Source organism: Actinia tenebrosa, unplaced genomic scaffold, assembly GCF_029948245.1.
Source record: "Actinia tenebrosa isolate PJP-AT-01 unplaced genomic scaffold, QUT_ActTen_1.0 PGA_scaffold2__45_contigs__length_23673736, whole genome shotgun sequence".
NCBI classification, from domain to species: Eukaryota; Metazoa; Cnidaria; class Anthozoa; order Actiniaria; family Actiniidae; genus Actinia; species Actinia tenebrosa.
In genome coordinates, this window is record NW_028292579.1 from 21729589 (window position 1) to 21754011 (window position 24423).

A 24423-nucleotide genomic window follows, 5' to 3' on the forward strand; every position below is an offset into this window, starting at 1 on the left:
CACTTCCTCAATAATTGTCCACAGTGTCAAACTATTTGCTAATATTCATTAAAGTCTTCGAGTCTTATAGGCAGAAAGTGGTATTGGCCTAAAAATGATTGCCCATCACGTACAGTAAACAACATCAAATATGCATATGACAGACAACAGAGTTGTTACAAACCACCATGCAATATGGTTGACACTTTTAAAATCTACGTACACGACATAGTGAATATCATTCAACATAAGATATTTCTTCACCTAATCGCAAGGGTTCGCAAGGGTAAGAATTCAAGTCAAATGGTATGTTTTAAGCTAATACAATGAACATTGTTAGAAGGCCTTAAGCAAGAACTGAACATATTCCCTTTGTCTTTATTTTCTCGATCAATCTTAACTTTACGACTAGTAATTATAATTCTGTGGCGTGGAAAAGGCGTACAAAGACCCTCTCCCTCGTGAAGCATTATTTTATCGATGGATGCGCCATTGAATTTTTTTTTTAATATCTCATGTCCCAAGGCAATGTCAATTAAATAAAGTAAAATCAGGAAATTGTTTCGATAGCGAGAGGAGTGTGCTGCTAATTCTTCTTAAGGGGATAATCAAAAATGTTCTGATAACAGAATAATTACATACTAAACTTAAAACTATTGCCCCTAATGATTGTTAAAAGCATTCCATATGGTTACTTGTATCTTTTTATAAGAGAAAAAAAATTAAAACTGTAATCAATTCGATTCATCGTTTTTACGTTATATTTTTGAGCTAATTTTCTTACAGTAAAAAGTGCCTATAAATGTAACTGACAAACTCTCTTTTTTGGACATTATCATCATGATTAATTATAGTAAATGTTGGTTATTTATACGGTATTACCCCGTTTTTACATCTAATTTTTATATGAGATCGCAGCAAATACAAACCAAAAAATAAAAATAAATTTCATTAATAAAATTCATACAAAGTATGCATCTTCCCTCGCTCTGTTCCAAAGGGCCTTGAGGTGAACGGGCTCTTCCTCTCTCGCGCTTGTGATTCCGTCAATTTCTCTTCCGGCGTCATTACGAGAGAAGTTGTTTTTCATTTTTTGTTTGTTTTTCAGGCACCAGTCTTTTAGTTTTTCCAAGGTTTTTTTTTCTGAGCGTATATGGAATGCGTACATCTTTTTTCCCGGTTTCATCGTTGCAGAAACATTTTTGGCTTCTTTCACAAGAAGACACTAAAATCAGAGTTGTGAGAAAGCTTGATTGATATGAAGATATTAGTAGATTAAAAATTACCGAATCTGTTCTGTTTTTACAAATTCTCACGTAGTTTCAACAAGATTTCAAATTTTCAGCATTTTCCTGACTACTAAATCTAGACAAGTGGTTTGTCAGCACAAAGTGGCATTTTAAAGCTGAAAGCACCAACTAAAAACGAATGCTTAATCTCGAGAAGACTATTTGATATGAATAGCTAGCAGAACATTTTAGTATTGATATTGGCTTCCTTTCGACGCATTTTCAATCTCGATCTTTTACACTATTTTCCCGATGACATCGGATGGAAAATCAACTGAAATCAACTGAGTCATCTTCCATTATCTTTCTCTGTAGCAATGACTTCCTCTCCGTGGTATCTCATTACGCTATGTTTACGCAAGGATTTCTAGGAAAAAAGATCTATCACGATCTCTTAACAAATACTCTTTTCTTTGAAATTTGAAAACATACAGAGAAATGTTTGCTTAAAAAATACGCCCGCGGGAGTCAATTCTTTAAAATGGTGGAAATCAGATCTAGAATTCGAAGTACAACAAAATTTAACATTAATCAATACTATTGTTCCGATAGGGCGCCGGGAAAGCTTCCAAAAGTTGGTGCAGCCTCTCGTAGATCGCAAAGTTTCGCCGAATCTAAAAACAGTACAAGTCACTTTATCTTATAACGCGCGCTGTTGTCCGTTTGTCCGTTTATTTTTGACTTAGAGAGCTATACCGATATTTCTAGATGTTCATTATTTTAAACAATTTTACCTCTAAGAGTCCTCGTCCTCTTTAACTCGTCGTATAGCAGGTCAACTTTTGTCCACAGCAAGTGAATGCAAGTATTCTCATCCACGGGCTAGAAGCTTTTATTTATAGGGTACTTGGAACCCTTAAAATGTATTGTACGATCGACTTTTTGAACAAGTTAATAAGCTCTGGCACTTAACACTTCATTCTTTCATCGACTTCATTTTATCATGCAATGATGAATGTTGACGTTCAAATGAATAGCAATCTTCTTAAAAGACTTTGATGAATTAGTGTATGAGTGTTAGACAGCTTTCACAGGAACCAATTCACAATTTTTCCTTCAATGGAAAAAATTGACTCCATCAAATAGGTGAACAGAGAGGTGACAAGACCAAAGGCTAAACTCATTTTGGTCTTAATTTCGCATTTAAAACTGATAGGACTATGAAAGCACTCGATAAAATATCATCATTAGGAGAAATGAAAGGCAAGTGGATTTGAAAAGGGCCTCGGTGGTTTAAATTTGCTTTTCAGTGCCATTATTATCTCCATTCCAATGACGCGTCGTCGGTATTAACCTTTTCGACTTGAAACATGAAAGGCGTGAAAATCGACCCGGCAAATCAAAGATTTCAAAAGTAATGGAACATTGCTGAATCACATACCGTCTAAGTACTTTTTACATGAAAAATGGATATCAAGAAAAACTATCGAATTAACTAGATTACATGCAAAGAGCCCGGGAAAAAGCATATATTATTTGGAGTTTCAAGAATATATATTTTCGTGCAAATGTATTTTTCTTAACCATCTTTCCTCAGTTAACCTGCACGCTGTTTCTACCATGTAAGATATTGTTTCTTTTGCCTTTTATACAATTTTCGGATTTGGTCTTTCCTTTTCCCGCCTCCTTTTTTTTTTTTTTTTTTTTTTTTTGCTGTAACAGCCCTTCGCTTTCCCGTTGGCTCGGAGTTATAGGTTCAGTATCTCAAGGTACACACCCATACACCGTGCTGACGAGTCCCTAATAGCGCAAAAAAAAAAAAAAAAACCCAGCTATCCGCGGTCGCGGATTCTGTCTCTATCTAACTCTGTCGAGCTGGCTGCGCTTTGTGAAAAGCTTTTTAACTTCGACGTAGTAAACCTGGCTATTCTTACTATATTTTTCTAAGCAGCTGCTGATTTTAAGAGCTCAGTATACGATCCCAGCCCTCCCCACTGAAAAAAAGGAGGATTGCCGGGCAGTACCGGAGAGATTTTTCGTATCTTCTTTATTATAAGTGCACTGAGTTATAAGTTTAAGATTAGTTTGAGGGTTCAAAGGCAAAGGCATAGCTCGTTTTATGGGGGAGATCCATGATTAGTAGTGGAAAAACCTAGCTCATTCCCTGCTCATAACAAACGCGATTCAATAGTTAAAATGCTAGAATGCCTTTGGAAATGTTTAAATATTAATTTGCCTCGCAAACATTGATTAAAGTAAAGTAACTTTATCCATGACAATTATGCAAGTTCCCAAGCTTGGAAGGGGTAAGTTTTAACTATTTAGACAGCCACACACACTTAACGATTAAATTATTTTTTAACGTATCCTAGTTATCACATTAATTGAATATTTAAACTTTATTTCAAGTTACACTATTATTTTTGTAAGTAAATTTATGTGTGTTAATAATAAAAATGTCTAAAGTCTAAAAGTAAGCACGACAGAGGTTGGCTTCAAATTAAACTGCGAAGGAGCAGAACTAAAGGGAATAATCATGTTTTTAAAATGGGAAATCCTAAATCCTGTAACACGTTGTAAATGACAGGCTTTTGAGCTTTAATTTATTGAACTTTTCTACTCCATCTTGATCAAATTACTCAGTGTTAAAACTGAAGTTTATACTGAATTCCCGTAGGTGGTCGTTGACTCTAAAGTTCGTCAGCCAAAGTACGGTGAATATGTGTGTGAGTGACTAAAAGGGAAAAGTCTAATTACACCTAAAGGAAAATTATCTATTATAATTTCTTAAATTGCATATTGCTCTTGAAACGCCTAATTGTTTAGCTTAAGAACTTAGAACATAAAAAATATTCTCAAAGAAACATAAAATGTCGGAATTTCGTAGTTATGGGCTACCTGTGTGTCGTTTTAATGTGATTTTTTAAAACTGTTTATGGGATCCCTGTGGTAAATCATGACATCATAGTCAACAATCGTTTCCATGCCAACAAGACGGAACACTGAACCAGTCTTCACTCGGACATTTAATTTTTCAATCAATCAATCGTCGATAAACATGAAGCGATTTTTAGAAATTTTTTCATTGATTTTGCGACAGATACTTTTAATTTATAAAAAATGTAACTAATACCAGCGAAAGGTAAGGATTATTTGCATCATCTGAGCGATTTATTAAGAGATCTGTAAGATTTTTCACGAGAAATTTGCGCTTCATTATCGTCGTCTGTGAAACTCAGTCTGTGTTGACTCGAGACTTGATGTTTTGTCTTAATCCTTCATCCTCGCTGAAAAATTGTTCCTTTTACTTCAGAATCATGGTCCGATTCTTACACGGAACAAACCAGACCGAAACATCATCAAGGTCTAGTTCCAAAGCTGAGGTCGTACAAAGAGATCGCAAGAACGGTTGGTCTTGTCCTTGGCATCCTCTACAGCTGATTGCCTGGTTGTTTTTGTGTTTCTTCGCTGTAACTTACTTTGGAATTGTTGTTTCTTATCTTCCTCGAGAATGGAGACCAGCTGCCTATATTGTATCCTTTCATTATGATTTTATCCAATTAATATTTTGTACTTTAACTTGGATTTAATTTTTTGAATTGCATAACAAGTCTTGTTCAAATTGATAAATCATCATCTGTCTTCACATTCAACTCGAGCAGCATTAGACTCTTGTCTGTGTGCTTTAGTTTTATTCATTGCATTAAAAATCAAGTTAACTTGTTTCTTTCAACTTGTTTTCTTGTAAACCGATAAAAACAATTTCGATTATATGTCATTAACTGAAAAATGTTAAATATTTTCGATTAAAATAAACTACGAAATCCAGTCACGCGAACGTGATGGAGTAAGCTCAAAACTGTCTACTGTAGATAGATGGTGTATTACATATAATCGCTGAATGTTTTGATAATTTATCCTAGCAACCTCAAAATTTGATTTATTATCCAGAGATATATAAACGATTGTGTGAAAAAGTCAAAAGAGCATTGTATTATTTCTCAATTGAAACGGTTTTCTTTGTTATTCTCACAAGGCTTTATTTTGTCATAACCCTCATTATAAATGCGAGGTCAATATATAGTTATTAACCCGGTTAATAACTATATATAGACCGTTCCGCTTTCATAATGAGCAATATTTGATAGAAAACCTTCTCAATTGATAAATAAAATACTTAATTACCTCGAATGTCGGCAATAAGCCTATACATCCCTTGGGATGTATAGGCTTATTGCCTCTGTTCTTGGTAATTAACTCTTACTCATTATGCGCTTTTAGAATCTTTAAACGAAGGATTTCCTGGTTCTTATTTGTTGGTGACGAACGCATGATTTTTGATGTAAAATAAGCTTAATCATTACCACTCATTAAGCTCATATTTAACAATTGAATTTAAGTGGAGTACTTCAATTATTGGCCAATATTTTTTAATACTTGGAAAGGAAATCAATTTAATTTTGGTCTATGTTTTAAAACTGGATATATATTGATAGGGACATTCAAGGTAATAACATTGGTAGATCTTGGTAGATTTTGTTATGACTGGACCGTATTGTCATCACAGATATGTAAAATTTTGCCCACAGATCAGAGGTCATTCTAATTGAGCATGACTATGATGTTAAGAAATGCTATATGTAATATCCTCTTCTCATATTTATAGCCATGTAAATTGATATTCTTATTTTTGAATCTCTTACTTGATCCTATGCAAGATTTAGATAATATCCTCTCCAATCCAAAGTGTTTCAGGTCTGTTATTCATAATGGGTCCCCCTATAAACAGTCTTTGAACAAGTCTACTTAATCAAAATCTCTTAAAAAAAGAGGGTTTTCATGATCACATGACATCACAGCTCCCATATTGGTGTACCTTTGACAATAACTTTGTCATTAAGCTTCTTTTGTTAGGTACACCAATATGGCTACCATCTCTATTATTGTCAGTCAACTCTCTAGGGAATGAGTGAAAATACTCTATACAACCATACAGTAGATATATCCTTAACTGATTGTTAAGATTCCTGGTGGCCTTTATGTCATTCATATAACAGTTCATCTATTAGCCTTGTCCATTGACCCTGCAGATCCTCACATACGTGCTGGAAAAAGCAGGGATAAGAATGCCTTTGACCGCAATCTTCATGCTCATGTTATAGAAAATAATCATTGCCATATATGTGAAGCAGATGTGTAAGTATCTAAAAGTCCTTTCTATACTTAATATTTGGCATGGTATTTGACAGGGTGATGTATATTCGTATTTGTAATGTATTTGTTGTTTAATAACAGGTTTCCTAAAAGTAAACACTGCTCGGCATGTAATAAGTGTGTATCAGACTTTGACCATCATTGTAAATGGTTAAACACATGTGTTGGAGGAAGAAACTATAAGTGAGTATAAGAAATGATTATTGGATGTAAGACAAGTTTCTAGGATTCCTATGGCCACGTAGAGCCAAATAGGCAAGAAAAGGGGAGAATTGGTAGGAACAATCCTCTTCATTCCCTAAAAAATTTTGAAATTGAGGCTCTTGGAAATGTGGTTTCCAGTGTTTTTAGGAATACAGTTATCGCAACATACTTATTGTATTTAACTCATGCAAAGCATTATAGGCAACTTATAATAGAAAATCATGTTTTGCCTCTGTGGTCCCTGGTAATTAGTTTGTTCACACCTTATTTTTGCAATTTTTTTCCCCAGGCTCTTTGTTGGATGTCTTGCTACTGCATTTGTTGGTTCACTGTTGATGTTTTCAGTCACTCTCTATTTATTTATTACTTATTTTACTGACAACAATGCATTGTTGTTAACTCAAACTGGTAAATATCAATACTATTTAGTTTTTTAATATGTTTGTTTTTTTTCATACTGGGCTACTTTCTGCTTTATACAGTGGTACACTGGCTTTATGCAGTTGTTTCTCTCTATATAATAAATTTCTTTCATGCCTACTAGTTTCAAACCATACTGCTAAAGATATGTGACTCCAAGCTCTGGTTTTCCACTTCTTCCACACATGGTTTTGTTTTTGAATAAGCCACACCCCAGGTCCATGAGACCCGAAAACAAAATGTGCACACATGCATTCCATTTTTATGGTGCAAACTATTCCACATTTTTACCGTTTGTACTCTACTAGAGAGTAAATTGTTGCCTTAACGTACCACTGGTATTTTATCCAGTCTTTAATTAATCTACATCACAAGGAATCTTTTCCCCATTTCAAGATACAAACACACACATGCAAATTATTATAACATGCTTGTTTTCTTTTTGTAGGAGGCCAGTTTAAATTATTTGGACCAGTACCAGATACTGTATTTGTAGTATTTGTTGGGGCTGTTGAGGGCCTGCATATAACTGCTATTGGACTTTTAGGTCATCTATTAGGATTTCATATTTATCTAAGTAAGTAAAGTCTGCAGCTCACTGTACAAATCAGTTGTAAAAGATGTAATTCTCATTTTTGACCACTGAGTTGTGCTTGTATGTATTTTATAACAATGTTTTATAATGTATCATAAAGTTTAAGGAAAGATCAGTAAGTGAACTTGTATCTCATAGAAGTAAATGAAGGGCAGCCACATAATTAAGCATTATGTTATATTTTGTTTTTCTCTGATTCTGTGCTTTCCTCTCTCTATACCCCCTACAAAATCTAACATGCTTAATTCCAAATCGATCTGGTAGTTTATATGTGTGCAATGACATTCATGTCGATCAGATCAGAGGTAAATAGACCATTTTACTTTTAGTGCAATGTTTTCCCATTCCAGACAATTTGTAGTTCTCTTGAGAATTTTTTATTTTTTTGTTTGTTTGAGTTGTATCCATACTCATGTGTCTTGTCATGTGCAATTGTTGAACAAAGAATTTTTAAAAAGAGGTATCTTGAAAGTTTTTGTATGGGCATGACCCCCGAAATGCTCAACATTCTGTACTCCTTAGCCCCATTTGTATTACTAACTTCTCTTCTATTCTCTTTCTCTCCAGTGTACATGAATATGAGCACCTATGAATTTATCGTTAATTCAAGAGAAAGAAAGCAACAAGTAAATGATGTTGAAGCTCAACGATCCTGTGAAGGAACACCAATCAGTCTTAAACGCTTTAGGGTTAGTATAACTCTTCACGTTTTGTATCGCTTGTTCAACATGCTCTGTTAGAACATGCTTATCTTAACTAGTTTATAACTGCTTAAATAAATGTATATATCGTTTACAGCTACAGGACTTTGTGACTTGGTTGCTGATAATGAATCCTAATCTAATGCCTAAGGATTGAAAGCAACCACGCACAGTGCAGCTGCTGCATGCAAAAATTTGCCAATCATAAAATTGCACCGTTCATCCATCTCTGCAGCAGTTGCATACGACTAGTTTCATCATGTGAACACGTCCCGCAATGCTACTGCTAGTGGGACATGAGGTTCTTTTTCAATGAAATTCAACTTTATATACATCGTGGCCAGTTGCATTGTGCATTCATGTGCATTAAAGAAACTGCTGATTAGATCTACAGTAAATCAGAGAACTAGTTTTATTATGTAAAAACCAGGAAAATAATTTCATGAAAGATTTTGAGGCATCAATTACCTTCACTTGCAGTGCGTAAGTATATTGCTTTTGGCAAATTAGTATCTCAATCGTATGTCTTTTGTTATTTCAAGCAGAACAAAGTCAGGCCTACTCCAGAGGGAATGGAAAATGGTGAATTGAGGTGAGTTTCTTATACTGTATATAATGAAAAAATAAGTTGTCCAATGTGGTGTAGGAGTCAATACTTAGTGACTAACATTATCTTTTTGCTGCATTTATCTTACCATGCTTGGAGAGTTGAAAAGACGAAAGGTGTGGTTTGATAGAGATAGGGCTAATATAGAAATTTTTATGTACTTGTTTAAGTAATTCTTGGTTGTGACCTCAAAAGAATTTCTTCACTTGATTATAATCTTTATTTCATGCACTTTATAATATTTAGAATAGATAACTAGCTAAAAACTAGTGTGAACTGCGTTGATGTTTCTAATGATATAGTATTTAATATTTAGTGACATTAAGTCTTGTAAGCTTCTTGCCTTCCTACCGAATCTAAATCTATATATGGTCTTCTTTGTAGTGTTGAGAGAGCACAACCAGAACATTCTTCTTCCTCTGAAGAACCTCCATGCGAGAACACAGTTAAAGTTATGAATGAAGTAAGCTCAAAGGTAGGACAAGTTTTCCTTGTCTTAAGAAAATGATAGTGATGGTGATGGCACTATTATAATAATGATAGTATTGCTGCTGCTGATGGTGAGGGTGGTGCTTATGATGGATGATAGTGGTGATGGTGCTGGTTATGATGATGGTTATGATGATGGTGCGTTGGTTATGATGATGGTGCTGGTGATGATGATGGTGGTGGTGGCCAGGTGATGGTGGTGGTGGTGGTGGCCAGGTGATGGTGGTGGTGGTGGTGGCCAGGTGATGGTGGTGGTGGTGGTGGCCAGGTGATGGTGGTGGTGGTGGTGGCCAGGTGATGGTGGATGTGGTGGCCAGGTGATGGTGGTGGTGGTGGTGGCCAGGTGATGGTGGTGGTGGCCAGGTGATGGTGGTGGTGGTGGCCAGGTGATGGTGGTGGTGGTGGTGGTGGTGGTGGGTGGTGGTGGTGGTGGCCAGGTGATGGTGGTGGTGGTGGTGGCCAGGTGATGGTGGTGGTGGTGGCCAGGTGATGGTGGTGGTGGTGGCCAGGTGATGGTGGTGGTGGCCAGGTGATGGTGGTGGTGGCCAGGTGATGGTGGTGGTGGCCAGGTGATGGTGGTGGTGGTGGTGGCCAGGTGGTGGTGGTGGTGGTGGTGGTGGTGGCCAGGTGATGGTGATGGTGGTGGACTGGTGATGGTGGCCTGGCGATGGTGGTGACCTGGTGATGGTGGTGGCCTGGTGATGGTGGTGGCCTGGTGATGGTGATGGTGGTGCAGGTGATGGTGGTGCTTATGATGGGTGTGGTGCTGGTGGTAGTGGTGGTGGTGGTTATGATGATGGTGCTGGTGATGATGATGGTGATGATGGTGATGGCGGTGGCCAGGTGATGGTGATGGTGGTCATGGGTATGATGATGGTGGTGGTAGTGGTGGTGCATTCATGTATGATAACGGTAGGAGCATTAAATGTCCGTGTGATTTATAAACTCATACAATTGTCTGAGGTTCCAGAGAAGATACATAAACAGTTATACGAAGACATCATTAAGTTATAGGATTAAGACTAATATATCCGTTCTTTTACAGGTTGCGAAACGTAATTCGTCTTTGGAATCACATCAAAATGACGGGGAAAGTACTGCAGTATTTGAAAATGCAGCTAAAGAACACAATGACACCATTCCCGAGTCTGTGTTGTCTTCATCTGCAGAATCTCTACGTGAAATTGAAAATCCTCAAATAAATATCCAAAATTCGTCGGACATCGCTCGACCTTCTACATCTGATCAAACACAGTATGTAAGGACCTCACCCCGAGGCAAATTTGATGACGCAGGAGTGTCAAAACCCTGCATCATTGTATCACACAGTGATAAAGATAACAAAGAGGAGCTTTCAAGAAAACAGCTTAGTGATAGTGAAGGCGAGGAACTAATGCCTGTCAATATCACAGCTCCTTCACATGAACCAGCAAAAGAAGAAATAAATAACATGGACGAAGAAAATGATATTTCAAAAAAGGTTTCCAAAAAGGGAAAGAAAAAGGGAAAGAAGCTACGATCACCTAGTGTGCAGGGAAAAGGACTAATGGAAGTGAACAGTCAAACGAGAACTAGAATATCAGAAGTGAATGAACTTCCTCCTTTGGTCCCGAAAGGACGTAGACCATTGCCGTCTTTAGATTCATATAACAATGAAACTTCTCCTTGTTAAAACAGTTGTGTGGGTATCTAATGCAAGTATCCTCGAACCTTAAAATGAAGAAAAAGAAAAGAAATTGGTGACAACGTTGGTGAAAGCTACGGGCATTCCGTAATTAGGCCCGAGGTAACGAAGACTATTGCCGTCTGCGTTTCATATAATAATGAAGCTTCTCTTACTGAAGAAAACATTTCTAGTTCTGTGTGGATATCTAATGAAAGCCAGTATTATCCTCGAACCTCAAAAGAAACAATTAAAATTCGTGCATCGTTGGTTACACTGACTGAAGAAAATATCTCTAGTTCTGCTTGGATATTTAAAGTATTTATCCTCGACTCTCAAAAAAATTTAAATTGGTGCGGCGTTGGTGACATCATAGTTAATAGATTATCAACTATGGCGATATATACTGAAGAACACATTTTTAGTTATGAGTTGGAGATGCTGAGTGGATATCTAAAGCCAGTATCCTCGAACCTCTAAAGAAAATAATGAAATTAGTGCTGCCTTGGTGACATATAAATCTTGGATGTAGGACGAATACTTGACAGCCTCACATGCAGCTTTTACATGTGCAATTTGGATTTGGAATGCAAAATGAGCTGTATCCCATAGTGCCTATAGATAACATAACAAATCAACCATTCTAAGGGTTCAATAAACTTCTCGAGAGCGGATTTGTCAAAAACGCACAAAAATGGCCGCCATTTCCGTCTGTGCTCGCAGTTTCGTAGTGATCAGCTAGTTTAACGGAATGGTTGAGTTTGTTGACAACTCGTATGAAAGCACTTCTAGAGAAGCTTTTCTATTGGTTCGTGAAAAGGAAGACCAGAATTTCATGAGACCAACAAATTTGTATCCATGCATGTATGTAAATAGTAAAAATCCAAAGCACTGATATTTATTTTGCTAAAGCAAAATTAACCGCTGATGACCAAGTCATTTGAAGATTATTTGAATGTTTGTATTCGAACCAGAAACTGGAGACTACTTTCATTTTGTATTTATTAATAAACACTTCTCTAAACTTTAAGCCTTGGAATAAATTTTTCACAGCTTTAAGTTGAAGCTGGTATATACTTTACTCACTTCCATTAACCTGTCCATAAAATATTTAATTTATCAACTGATACTGATTGGTTTCAGTAAGTTTTATTTCAAACTAACATTTTAAATTAAAACATTTTATCTTTGCAAAGCACAAGAAATGGTACTTTTTGTTATCATTTCAACGTCAAGAAAGGCGTTTTATTTTCCTTTGCCCTCTACTCTTCTCACTTACACCTCTTTAAACGTTGACCGCCACCCGGTTGGCTCAGTTGTTTAAGCATCAAACTTTCATGTGCAAGAGGTCGCGGTTCGAGGTAGGGTGGCATCAACACTCAGGCCGAGGGTCTTTATAAATAACTGAGAAGGAGTTGCTGCTTTTGTAAAAACATCTGCAAATGGTTAGGCCTTCGCGTGTCTCGGATGAATAGCGTTCCCGTCTCTCCACACTACCTCACTCTGCATTGCAGGGACGTACCTGAATAACTGTCGTAACTAAGCTAAGGTCGTAAAGAAACTCTGGCCGTGTCGACCCTCCTTGTCTAACTTTTATTAAAGATTCCTTGAGGTTGATTATGAAATTACCCTGCAAACAGGAATAGGGTTAGAAATTCGTGCAATGTACCTTGAATGGAAACCCGTGTCCTATCGCGCAGCACTAACCTGCGGGTCTCAAATAAAATTGCCAACCCTATGTTTGAAGAAATATAAAGATAATAATTGTGGTTTCTTCATTTATCATCCTGCGTAATGAGCATTTGTTGCTCGACTGCATCATCAACAACCATTGTCTTGACTTATCTACCGACTGTCACTTTCACTCGACATAACATGACCACGTCCTGCTTGACGTTGAAGTTTAACGAGGCATGATTTCAAGCCAAACAAACTTTAAAACTTAGGGGACAATGTAAAATGGGTCCTACCTCTTGATGAGCAGAGCCCTTTCTTGAATGCATCTATTTTAGGTGGAGTATAATCTAACCCGCGGGACACGAAAAACTATTTTATCAATCTTTCGCTTGATGCACTGGGTGAAATTTCCTTTTATAAAACATAATGATTGTCAAATTCCATTGCCAAAATCCCTTTAATTAATTTTTAGGAAGACGATGTCTAGGAACTTTTTTTCTGGTAATATATTGGACTATTTCTACGTGACTTTTCAGAATTTTGACAGTTTTTTTCTTGAATTTGTTTTTTGAAATGTTTTTGTTTGGGTTTCTTCTAAGCTGACTTGCATTTTGTATCAACAATACTAATTTGCACTGACTATAACAAACAGTGTTCAGAAACGTACGTACGACTCATTATCACTGACCAGCAAATTCAATCAGTGGTATTTTGAGTATCTATTCAAGAGGTCTCTGTCTAGATCCAATAAATATTATGTCAACTCGGTGTTTTAGTTACATTTAAAGTGAATTTATTGGATGATAATCATAAGTGGATAACTAACAAGTATAGTTTTATTTGATTTTGTCAATATTTTGCTGCTGGTTGATGTAAATAAGAATAAAAGTGGTCCCAGGATAGTTCCTTGAGGAACACCAATTTTCAGAACCTGACTTTATAGCATTCAACAAAGCATAAATTGCAATAAATTATTAATATCAAGCAAAATAATTACAGTCCTTAAAAAATTATATAAACCAAGATAACCGATGACCGATAAAATAATTACAGTCCTTAGAAAATTACATAAACCAAGATAACCGATCATAACTGTGCATGTATAATAAGGCAATCAAACCGTCACCCAGTTGACTCAGTTGGTCGAGCATGACTTTCGTGTTGAAGGTTGTGGGCTTCGTGTAGTAGAACACTCAGGGTCTGAAGAGAGGGTCGAGAAAGTACTGCCTTCATAACAATATCTACAAATGCTATACTTTCATGTGGCTCGGATGATGATGACCAAGTGATATGACGGTCCAATCTCTTCACACTAATTTAATCTACATTGAAAGGACGTAAAATAGACACCAAAAAAGTAGTAAAAAAAACACTGGCAGTGACCATCCACAGTGTCTGGCCTCTACTAATGATCTACTAATACCAACTATCAGCTAACTAATTCATCGCGCATTTGATCATTAAGTTATGAAATTTCAGTTAGAGTATGTTTAACGTTAGTGTAACGAGGATTGATTTCCAAGCTATGGGTTGCCCGTGTATCGCTGCTATTGCTGTTGTATTATCCATTAAGATTCCTTTTTAGGGTATTCCAGTATGTGTCTATAGTACAAGCATGGATTTAAATTTCAGTCTTGGTGTTTATATTCCACAGTTGGATCACATATCATCAGATCTTTGTTTCACCAAATAGTTATTTCATGGATCATAGCTAGGATTCATTAGGTCAAGTTTCTCATAATATTGGCTTCCTGGACTCACTTTCCACTCTAGGGGCCTTTTATTAGCTTTGGTCGCGTTGTTTATTTCACATGTTTTCGTATCCGTGTTATAATTGAGGGATTGGCACAAAATATCAGACAGACAAACTGCCATACACTCATGGATCACCAATTCTTTGTCTGTGTAAATCACATGATCTTGTAACGCGTAATTTGGTTTTGTACTGCTGAACATTGAGTCTGGATCTTTGGCCTGTGACGTTTCTGGAAAAAAAATACTTTTACTTTCAAAAAATTCATTTTGAATTTATGATCACTTCGTAACACTGCTAAGGTGAGATGTTTGATATAAGTAACTTACTATCTTACTGAGGTATCAGTAGACAAATCCTTATAGATTGATAGATAAACTATATTCTAATATAGTGGCCCATTCAGTCATTTCATTAAAAAATACTACATCATTAAGGGCCCTAGTATTCCTTATATTTTGTGAAAATCAATGTATAGTAATTCGTGATTATAGTCGATGTAGATTATACTCTTTAACGTAACATTTATAAGACACATTCTGTTCTGAAATACATGGATGGCAACAAATACAGCGTTCCGGCATAAATTTAGAATCGACCTCTAGCTTGGGTGTAATGTTTTCCAATTTCAGACCACGTGTCATTCTCTAGAAAATAAGATTCTTTGTTTGAGGTGTACCCACATTCATTTGTCTTTACATGCACAACCGTTAAACAAAGAAATGATACTCTAGGGAATGACACGTGGTCTGAAATGGAAAAGCATTATGCCTAGGCTAGGTCTATTGTCATTAAATCCCAGTTTAAAACTTTTTTAGTTAATATTTTTTTATTATAACCGAAAAAAGGGAACCGGAATTGCATTATATTGATTTCTGTTATTAATACCTGCGCATAAAGCAGCTTTAACTTTGGATGTGAGTGAGCCTTGTAGTTTGTAGACATAGTAACCATGGCATCTTCTGACAAGAATTGAGGTATTGTACATACAGCAATTGTCATTCCCCCTAAAACATACAGTACGCTGGACCACACCGTGGTCAAACTGAGGATGGGCATCGGGCATCCAACCTGTGGCTTGAGTGGACCATCGCCATGGCGATACACAGGTGTTTGGAATCTATATGCGATGATAGAAAGATAAGAATGTATGTAGCCAGAATGCCATGTGATAATAATAAGTAGTCCTACCTTCATGGATACCATTGTCTTAGCATCTCGGAGACGAAACCACACAGACTCAATAGAGTTGTCATTCGATGCTTCAAGGAGGTTTTCGGTGACTAGGATGTCTCGGTGTTTGGCGCACATTCTGTAACTTCCTTTGAGATAATTAGCAGGTGGAAAATAAGTAGACGTGAGTATCTGTGGAAGGGAGACCCGGGATCCCCTTCCTGTAATTTTGGTTGCTTAAAGAGATGATCGAGGAATTAATTGGGGAATTCCTGGTAATTAATTGGGGAATTCCTGGTAATTAATTGGGAATTCCTGGTAATTAATTGAGGAATTCCTGGTAATTAATTGGGGAATTCCTGTTGAATGGTCACTGGAGCCCTCAATGGAACTGTCAGTTACAGAAAGGAGTAATATATGGGGAAAATTGATACCTACCTAAAACGTAGCACAAAATTATTCTTAAAGGGTTTGGATGGAAACAGATTTTGAGTTCTTAGTGACATGTTGATGTAACTCTCCAACAATTTCAATAAGAAAAAGAAAAAGTACCTTGTAATATGAACTGATGATAGTCTAATCCATGGACATTAGATGCTATACATTCCCACACTGCTTCACGATCTCTCAGTGCACTGCCACTAAACACAGATGTAGTGGTACTGTTTTGAAATACCACTCCATCTCGTGCCCATGCCACATATGGTACTGGATAACCAAATGCTTCGGGACAGGTAAGACTGAAGGGTGAACGCAGACCAAGAACTTGCACACTCGTTGGATTTTGAGGTTTGTTTTTAAGCAAAGCTAAAAGAAATAATGAGCCTTTTTGACCACTGTGTTATAATATATATAGTTTCACAGTAATTTTTCTAGCTCAAATATTGCAAGAAAAACCTTGAATATTTGGACAAAAGTTATTTGGTTAGAAATGAAATTATATTACGAGAAGATTAAACATTATTCGTTCTTTTACAATATATAAATATCAACGACATCAATATCAACAATAATGGGGGATGAAAATTCTAATGACAATAATCAGCAATCTTACTGAAATGTTGGATGCATGGATGTGTTGTTCTTTGGAACACTGGTTTTATATTCATCCTATCCTTTTATTGTCATTCAACTAGTTCGTTTTGTGAGAAGAAGAAGAGCAGTAATATATGGTGGAAATATATTAAATGAAATTACATAACAATAATCCTATTAGTTTAATTTCTGGAACTTTTCTGGAATTTTTCTGCGCTCATTCAGTATTTCATATGGTTGTCATAAAAAAATTCATTCAATTTCTCTATAGTTTTTCTCAAAGTCTCGAATTGATTATTCGTCATGGACATTGTATTTTATCCAATAATTGTATTTTATATTTAAAATTACCTTTGCTTTCTGAATAAACCTCTACTTCACATAAGGTTAGAACTGCATGCTGACTTATTATCCCAATATTCAAGTAGCGTCCACTTTTCCTTGGCTTACAGTAGAACGATGCCTTGGGTAAAGTTGCCATACTGTATAAAGTATCACCACACCGAGGATTGTCGTTGCCTTTATTCGTAAGGCTATTACCTAACATAGAAACGTGTTACAGAATGATTAGAATATATACAAAGTCAGATGGGACGTGCCTCGATTCAAAATAGTGTTCACGGGCAACTAGAAAGAAAAGTGTTTATACATGCAGTGCGGCTAGGAACGTAAGAACGAAATTCTTTGAGGACCAACGTTCTTGGAGTAGTGACGGATGGCGTCGGCATGCACTGTGCTCCGTTCACCAGTTTTCGACCAATAAGCGCGTGCGTACTATCCTAAGTATATAATAAATTGGAAAATGAAAGAGACTAGTATGCAAAAGGATAAAAGGGGGAGGGTTAGTCAAAAATTCTATTCACTCTCTTTCAATCGTAATACTAACCTATGCGTATCTCGAAGTTTGACAGTCGTTCACGAATCACGTCTCTGTTCACTATGAAAACTTCTGAAACGTCTCTTTTTGTATTAAAATCAACGCGCCACCAAGGGTTTTTTGATGGTACAGTATGTGTGCAGGTCATTGCTTCAAACCTTCCATCGCTGTTTCCATCGACTGCTTTCGAGCTATCTAATGAATGTGTACTTGATTGCGCAGTTATTCGGCCAAGCGCGATATTTTCTATGAAAAAGAGTATAGAGTAATTATAATAAATATGTTCTCATACAGCGCATTATAGATTCTCAATGCGCTTTACAAATATAACGATGAAATTGTTAAGTGATAAAGTAGATTAAAATTACAAATTGAACAAAAATGTTTTTAGTTTTCTCTTGAATATTATTATTATATTACATTATAGAATATTATATTATATCATTAGTAATTATAATAATAATGGCTCTTAAGATGATAAAGAGCAGTGTGTTGGCGTTGCTCTATAGGTAAATAAGTGAGCACAGCGACGTTATTGTTTAATTTAAATTAAAAGCTAAGTTCGCGACAGACGCCTCTTTTTTATGTAAGAGTTAATTACCGAGAACGGAGGCAGTAAGCCATAAGGCTTATTGCCGACGTTCCTATTAAGTTCGAATTAAGTGTTTTATTATCAATTGAGAAGGTTTTCTATCAAATGTTTATATATTTGACTAAAAAATAGCAAAAGATTAAAAATTAAAAAAAAGATATAATAAAAGTAATAATCTGCATGAGCGGGGCAGATGAATTTAACTGAATCGCTTATTATAATTGAACGCGAGGTTAAAACGTGAAACGTCAGTTGACCATTAAAAAATTCTTTAAAATTAGTGAAAAGGAATCGCTAAAATCTCCAAATAGTAGATAAACAAAAGAATACTTGTCTTTGTCGAGAAGGTTTGCAAAAGGTAAAGTGAAATGTAGGGAAAAGATGAAAACGTGGTCACGTTTGCCGTTTGTGCGGGAAGGAAAAACGGGAATCTTAATCTGCCTATTATACGGGTTATATTGACTTCACATTTATAATGAGGGTTATAACAAAAATAAAGCCTTGTGAATAACAAAGAAAACCGTGTCAATAGGCCCTTTGCAGTTTTGTTTTTATTTTCATTTGGTGATTCTTTTTAGCTACTTGTAAAGAACTGAATGAAACGATGTGTAACCAGTGTGTTACGAAATGCAGTTTTATTACGATCTCTTGAAACAGGCTGTAGAAAGTTTGTTTGCTCAACAGTATATTTCACCAATGGGAATCAAGATGTTCATTCATTTGCTCTCACTGAATTAATCAGCACGTGATTACTGAGCTGCAAAGGGCCTATTGATAAATAATAATACTTACATTACTTCTCTCTCTGGTTTTTCCCCACATATCTTTCCTATTAGTTTTCACATATTAACAAAAATTCTTAGGGTCTAATTCGAAATAATAACTATAGCACTAGGTTTGCTAAGGCTTGTAATGCAATGCTAACTCTAAGACAATTTTCTAGAGAAAATAAAATAATTTCCAGAGAATTAGCGATTTACGTATTGCTAAGCTTGGAATCTCCTTAAAACCTTTTATTTTCTTTATTCTATCAATATATTTTAGTCTTTTAAATCTGCAGTGAAGGATGTAACGATGGTGATGATTATGACGATCATTATGATGATAATGATGATGATAATGATGATAATAATCAATTAATAAAGGTCAACCTTACTGAAAATATCCATTTTCCATATGCTGGGTCACTTAAGCAGTGAATCGATTTATTGAAAGCGGTGAATCTGCATTGTGAGACTGATTTAGGGGACGAAATAGACGCCATCTTTAAAATAATGTATCCCCTAAGACTGTACCACATTGCCCTACAATGCAAATTCGACTCCGTGCATGGTTTTCCTCAACGAAGAAAGAAAAAATGAAATTTTCCAGTTAATAATAATTTGTCATAACAAGATTGAGAAAGCTTCAAAAGAAGACTTTTCTATTATCTGGTTGTTTTTTTTACCTGTTGGGTTTTTGTTCACAATCACTTCACAAATTCCAAGGCTTCTTTTTGCTCCCGTCAGGTGAATTGTAACGTATCTTCCTCTCATACCGGTAGGACAACTGAAGGCTTTCTTTAAAGGAGCACTCAATTCCCCAATTATCCCACATATGGCGTTTTTGGTACCGTCCTCCAACAGGCTGTTTCCTGTTTAGACAAAACGTTATGGATAAAGTTATTGCGCCTCACACAACTTCTTCCTCGACCAATACAGTCAGGAAACCGGCACCACTACAGCATGACCAGTTACTGTGGGCCCAAGACCAATATAACGAACGAGCTGCAATTATGGTTTTAGACCTATATATACAGTACAGTACTGCAAAGCCGCCCGGCGAGAGGTGGATAAACATATCATTTTATTTACTGTACATGCGTTTTACATGCTGAAATAAGTTTTCGTTCCTGTTTTTAAGCGCCTTCTTCAGCACCAGTGTAGGGCTTACATTTTATTATATAAGTACTTAGATTTACATGTTCGCAAGCTATTTGATAAAAATCATATCACAAAAACGAGAAGCGATTCTATTGGCTATACGTTTTTCTTCATTAGTGAAGAACATCGTATCAGCACTGTGATTGGCTATACGATATTTTTCACTAGTGAAAAAAATCGTATCGAGTTTTCCCACGCTTCATGCAGAAAGTGTCAGCTTGCTTTTGAGTGTTTGTTATCAAAAGTTCTTAAACATGGAAGGTCGTTGCTCAAGATTTGCTCAAATCAACTCAATCACTGAGTTTATTGAGAGCCAGGAAAACGAAAACACTAGAAAAAAGACACAGAACGATGTGGCACTCCTAGTGCTAAAGAACAGATTCTTGCGAAAGAACTCAACGAATACCTCAACGAATTCGTCCTCGGTGTCCGTAAGAAAGAACCAGCCAACGAAAACTACGAACCAAGCTCTCTACGGGCTTTTATAGCTAGTTTTGAACGATATCTAAAGAAGAAAAATTATGGGGGTGAGCATCATCAAAGACGCTGACTTTGAACAGACACGAAAAGCTTTGCAATCAAAGCAACGAGAACTCAAACAGAAAGGAAAAGGAAGTATTATATTTTTCGTGTATTAGTCATTAGGTTATTTTTTGATTAGTTTTCACTTTAATATTGAACAAGTACACAATTCTGATCTAAGTATACTTATATTTACAAGTTAATCACACTATTATTAGAAAGAGACATTTCTATTTCAGTTAACCAATTGTTCGACGGTTCAATAAATTTTTCTCTCAACTCCAAGTTCAAAAAATCTTTACTTGTAATATCTCAGAACTTATAAAATGAATCAATTACATCATGGTTAGTTCGCTTGTACGTCGTATGTACCTTACTGCGCATGTTCATGAAGAAAATCCCGTTTATTGCACCGCTATTACGGTCTGTCGCTATGACGCGGGACACCAAAGCGTCCCACAACGGGAGTCGACCGTATTTTCAATCACGGTTTCAGACCAAATTTTAAAACGTTTTAGCTTTTCTGATTTTCTTACCTACTCTAATAATGGCTCCAGAAAGTTCTTCGGTGCAGCAATCACTTCTACCGAGTATCTCAATTTGATCCACAATATAACTGTTCCCGAGATCTACTCTCCACCAGGGATTTTCTTGCAAAGCCGAGTGCATGCAGTATTCAAAGGACTCAGGGTTTTGCACGTAGTGAGTTAAGGAACTACCGTCAACTGCTTGTGATGCGAAACACTTTTGGCAGTTTTTGGGAAGTGAGCTCGCTACTGCCGGCTGACGCAGAGCAAGGTTACCTATAATTGAGTACAGGGAAATAAAGTAACTACCAAAATGCATAAATAATAGAAAGATTTGCTTTTCGATGTTCCTCGTGAGACTTTATTTAGTAAAGGAAGTCTTATTATGAATGAAGCAATTTTATATTAAGTTACCTGAACTGACTATAAAGACACAGCAGGTTAAGGTGGCCAGTGACAGCCAAATATCCTGTTATGAAACAGAAAATAATGAGTAATATTGAAGAAACCGTAGAAAACGCGCGCACATTTTGTGTGCAGTTATAGAGCACGCGAGGGGTCGGCTGAACAAAATAGAAGTGTTAGGAGTCTCGAGTGTTCTGCTAGTCTCCAAGTGCTTTATAACTGAGCACAGCATGCACAGCAAGCAAGTTTTTTTTTCTCTCTCTTATAAAATAAAAAATACAATAACTGTTATTTTGAATAGGAATGATGTAACATAAACCAACCAGTCGCTACTCAGTATTAGTAATTCCGAGGTTGAGAAAGAAACTTGGTTGAGTTGGCTTATCTTCATAGTTGAGATCAAACGTAAATTAAAAAACTATATAAATGTAAAAATAATTATATAATAAAACATAGTAAACTAGCAAATGCCAGTACTAGTATTTTACTGTCACAACCGTTCATTATTGATTGAAATATTCTTTTACGAACTTTTCATACGGCTATTCGTTGTTTGTGAGACAAGGTTTTGAGAACTTTGGTTCTCTATTTTCTTAATTAGCCGGAACCGTGATGAATTCGATTGTCAGGTTACCTATACTTTTTAGAATCTTACAAAAACACTCGTACTTTCCTAAACGAAATGTTTTCTTCCCTCTGTCCGACGGATAAATCCCTTTCCAATGGATATGGGAGTCCACACTGTTATCCAATAATTATATTCAATGGAAAGATGATTTGTCAAGTGGATAAGATTTATCAGTTGGATAGTGCTATATATGCACCCTTCGTACAACCGTACCTAGAGTTCATACTGTCAAAAGTGTCTGTACTACAACTACACCAATACTAGAGGCTGCACAGAAAAGTCAAGAAATTGAAGCCTTCTGTGCTGTTGTGGCATGAGAGGCGTGGTAATCGCTAGCGATTAATTTTCCATATTGAGATACAACGGAAAGTCCCCAAATATTAGTTTTTCAATATTGACTTGTTTTCTCTGACTTCTTTTAAATAATGTGGACATCGACTTACTTACCTTAGCCTCTAACATCTTGCTTCAGTTATTTTGATTAAGTTTTTGAGCGTTGTTATTTCGTTTATATTAAACAGGTGATTCTTCTTAATCTAAAATTAATGGCACGCGTAATATATAGTACAAAAACACCGTGGGATCTTGACCTCAGGAAGATTTGCTTCTATTATTTGATCACGCTTTTGTCCCTCAAATCCTTTCAAGCACCTGAGTTTTTTGCCCTACGACATTCCGATAAAAATCATACAAGATTTTACATTCAAAAGAAAAAATAAATTTGCTTTGATGGGAATATAGGAATTTTTTTTTTATGATCTCATCTGGGTACTTTGGTTGGTAGAGCTCCGGTAGAAAATCTGAAAATAATTTATTATAGATATTAAAGGTGGCGGTTAATTAGCAACTCCGCACGTCAGATTCTAAGCCGGATTTCATTTATTTTAATAATATCATGCGTATGTTCTTTACTTACAACTTTTTTTGTTGTCGCGAATATCTTTTGTAATAGCTATGCGTTATTTTTTTTCCAACAGTGGATCGCATGCTGATATACCTTCCTTACAAGTTTTTGTTCTCAGTTATCCAAAAAAAAACTTTTTATTAAGTAAAGGCTTATTTCATTTCTTATTCAAGCAGTGAATCACATGCTGATATTGATATACCTTTCTTCCTTTTTTTTTGTTCTTATTTAAAAAAAAAAGATTTTTAATCATGAACTAATTTGATTTCTTTCGGTTTCAAATAGTGAATCGCATGCTTACATGTCATGACAAAAAATTTTTTTTTATAGCTAAGGCTTGTTTGTGATTCAGAGAGAGAGAGAGATCTGAGCCACTCACTGAGAAAACATCAGGGCACAGTCTCTATTTTGTTAGGTCTGTTAGTGCAATAAACTAATTTGGCCCATGCAAAGCTTTATTCAAGGTTAATGCATAGACCAATGCGTAGAAAAAGAGAAAATAGAGCATACACTTGTTCTTGAAATTTTAAAATATTCGTTTTGTGAGAACAAATTTAAAAGGAGTTTGCCGCAAACTTGCTGGTTTAATGCACACACTTAGAAAGCTACTAGTCTCAAAGGATTCAATAAGTCATTCGGATTGAATTAAACATTGCACCTGTAAGAGCTGGAGACTTGTAGTCATATTGATTACCATATTTCGATTCGGTGTTTTTTTTAAACATTTTATCAGTGGAGTATAAATGGTATACTGCTAAATCTCCTCTTCCAATAAAACTATAGTTCAAAATACAATTTAAAGTATTACGACATTTGATTCTCGAAAACTCACGGCCAGTTGTTTTTCGGAGACTGTTTTGTCAATGCCTGAGAATCTTTTTCTTAGGTATGAATTAATAAGTTGAAATAACCATGAAGGAATGATTTTAACTTTTCAGTGTATGCTTTTATTACTTCCACAAAAAACATTTGGTCACCAAGGAAACCATTTCTTAGAATTTAGCATACGAGCAGCTGTAGCTGTAGTTAGTTGTATCTTCTCTTCTCTTCTCTTCTCTTCTCTTCTCTAGGTTCCAGAACTGATATGTTCTAATATCTTCTCCGTGTTCTGATTTCTTCTCTTCTCCTTTTTCCCACTTAACTTTCTTTAACTTTTCTTTCTTAAATAACTTGTTACAACTTGTTATTTTTTTCTCCTAGTGAGCTCATGAAACAACTGGAAGCAAATGAACGATGGTCAGTCGCATTAGGAAGTCAACTTGACATCAAGGATAGGTAGGTTAAAGGTAAGACAAAATATATTAAAT

The 24423-nt window shown here is 36.0% G+C and overlaps 2 protein-coding genes across 2 annotated transcripts; one reads left to right on the forward strand and one right to left on the reverse strand.

The window, feature by feature from the left end:
- Positions 1-4240: 4240 nt before the first annotated feature.
- On the forward strand, positions 4241-12131 carry LOC116296421 (uncharacterized). The gene is made up of 10 exons (XM_031704439.2): positions 4241-4350; positions 4522-4741; positions 6232-6404; positions 6504-6605; positions 6916-7034; positions 7495-7623; positions 8209-8330; positions 8888-8934; positions 9334-9424; positions 10484-12131. The coding sequence occupies exons 2-10, from the start codon at positions 4526-4528 to the stop codon at positions 11108-11110; spliced, it is 1626 nt and encodes a 541-aa protein (XP_031560299.1). The 5' UTR covers positions 4241-4350; positions 4522-4525; the 3' UTR covers positions 11111-12131.
- A 1085-nt stretch (positions 12132-13216) lies between these two features.
- On the reverse strand, positions 13217-22698 carry LOC116296420 (uncharacterized). The gene is made up of 10 exons (XM_031704438.2): positions 22660-22698; positions 21594-21648; positions 21189-21455; positions 19656-19841; positions 17626-17862; positions 17091-17279; positions 16257-16511; positions 15723-15853; positions 15420-15651; positions 13217-14763 (listed from the first exon to the last, which is right to left on the reverse strand). Exons 1-10 carry the CDS (start codon positions 22672-22674, stop codon positions 14477-14479), a joined length of 1854 nt encoding a protein of 617 aa, XP_031560298.1. The 5' UTR covers positions 22675-22698; the 3' UTR covers positions 13217-14476.
- Between the last annotated feature and the right edge of the window lie 1725 nt (positions 22699-24423).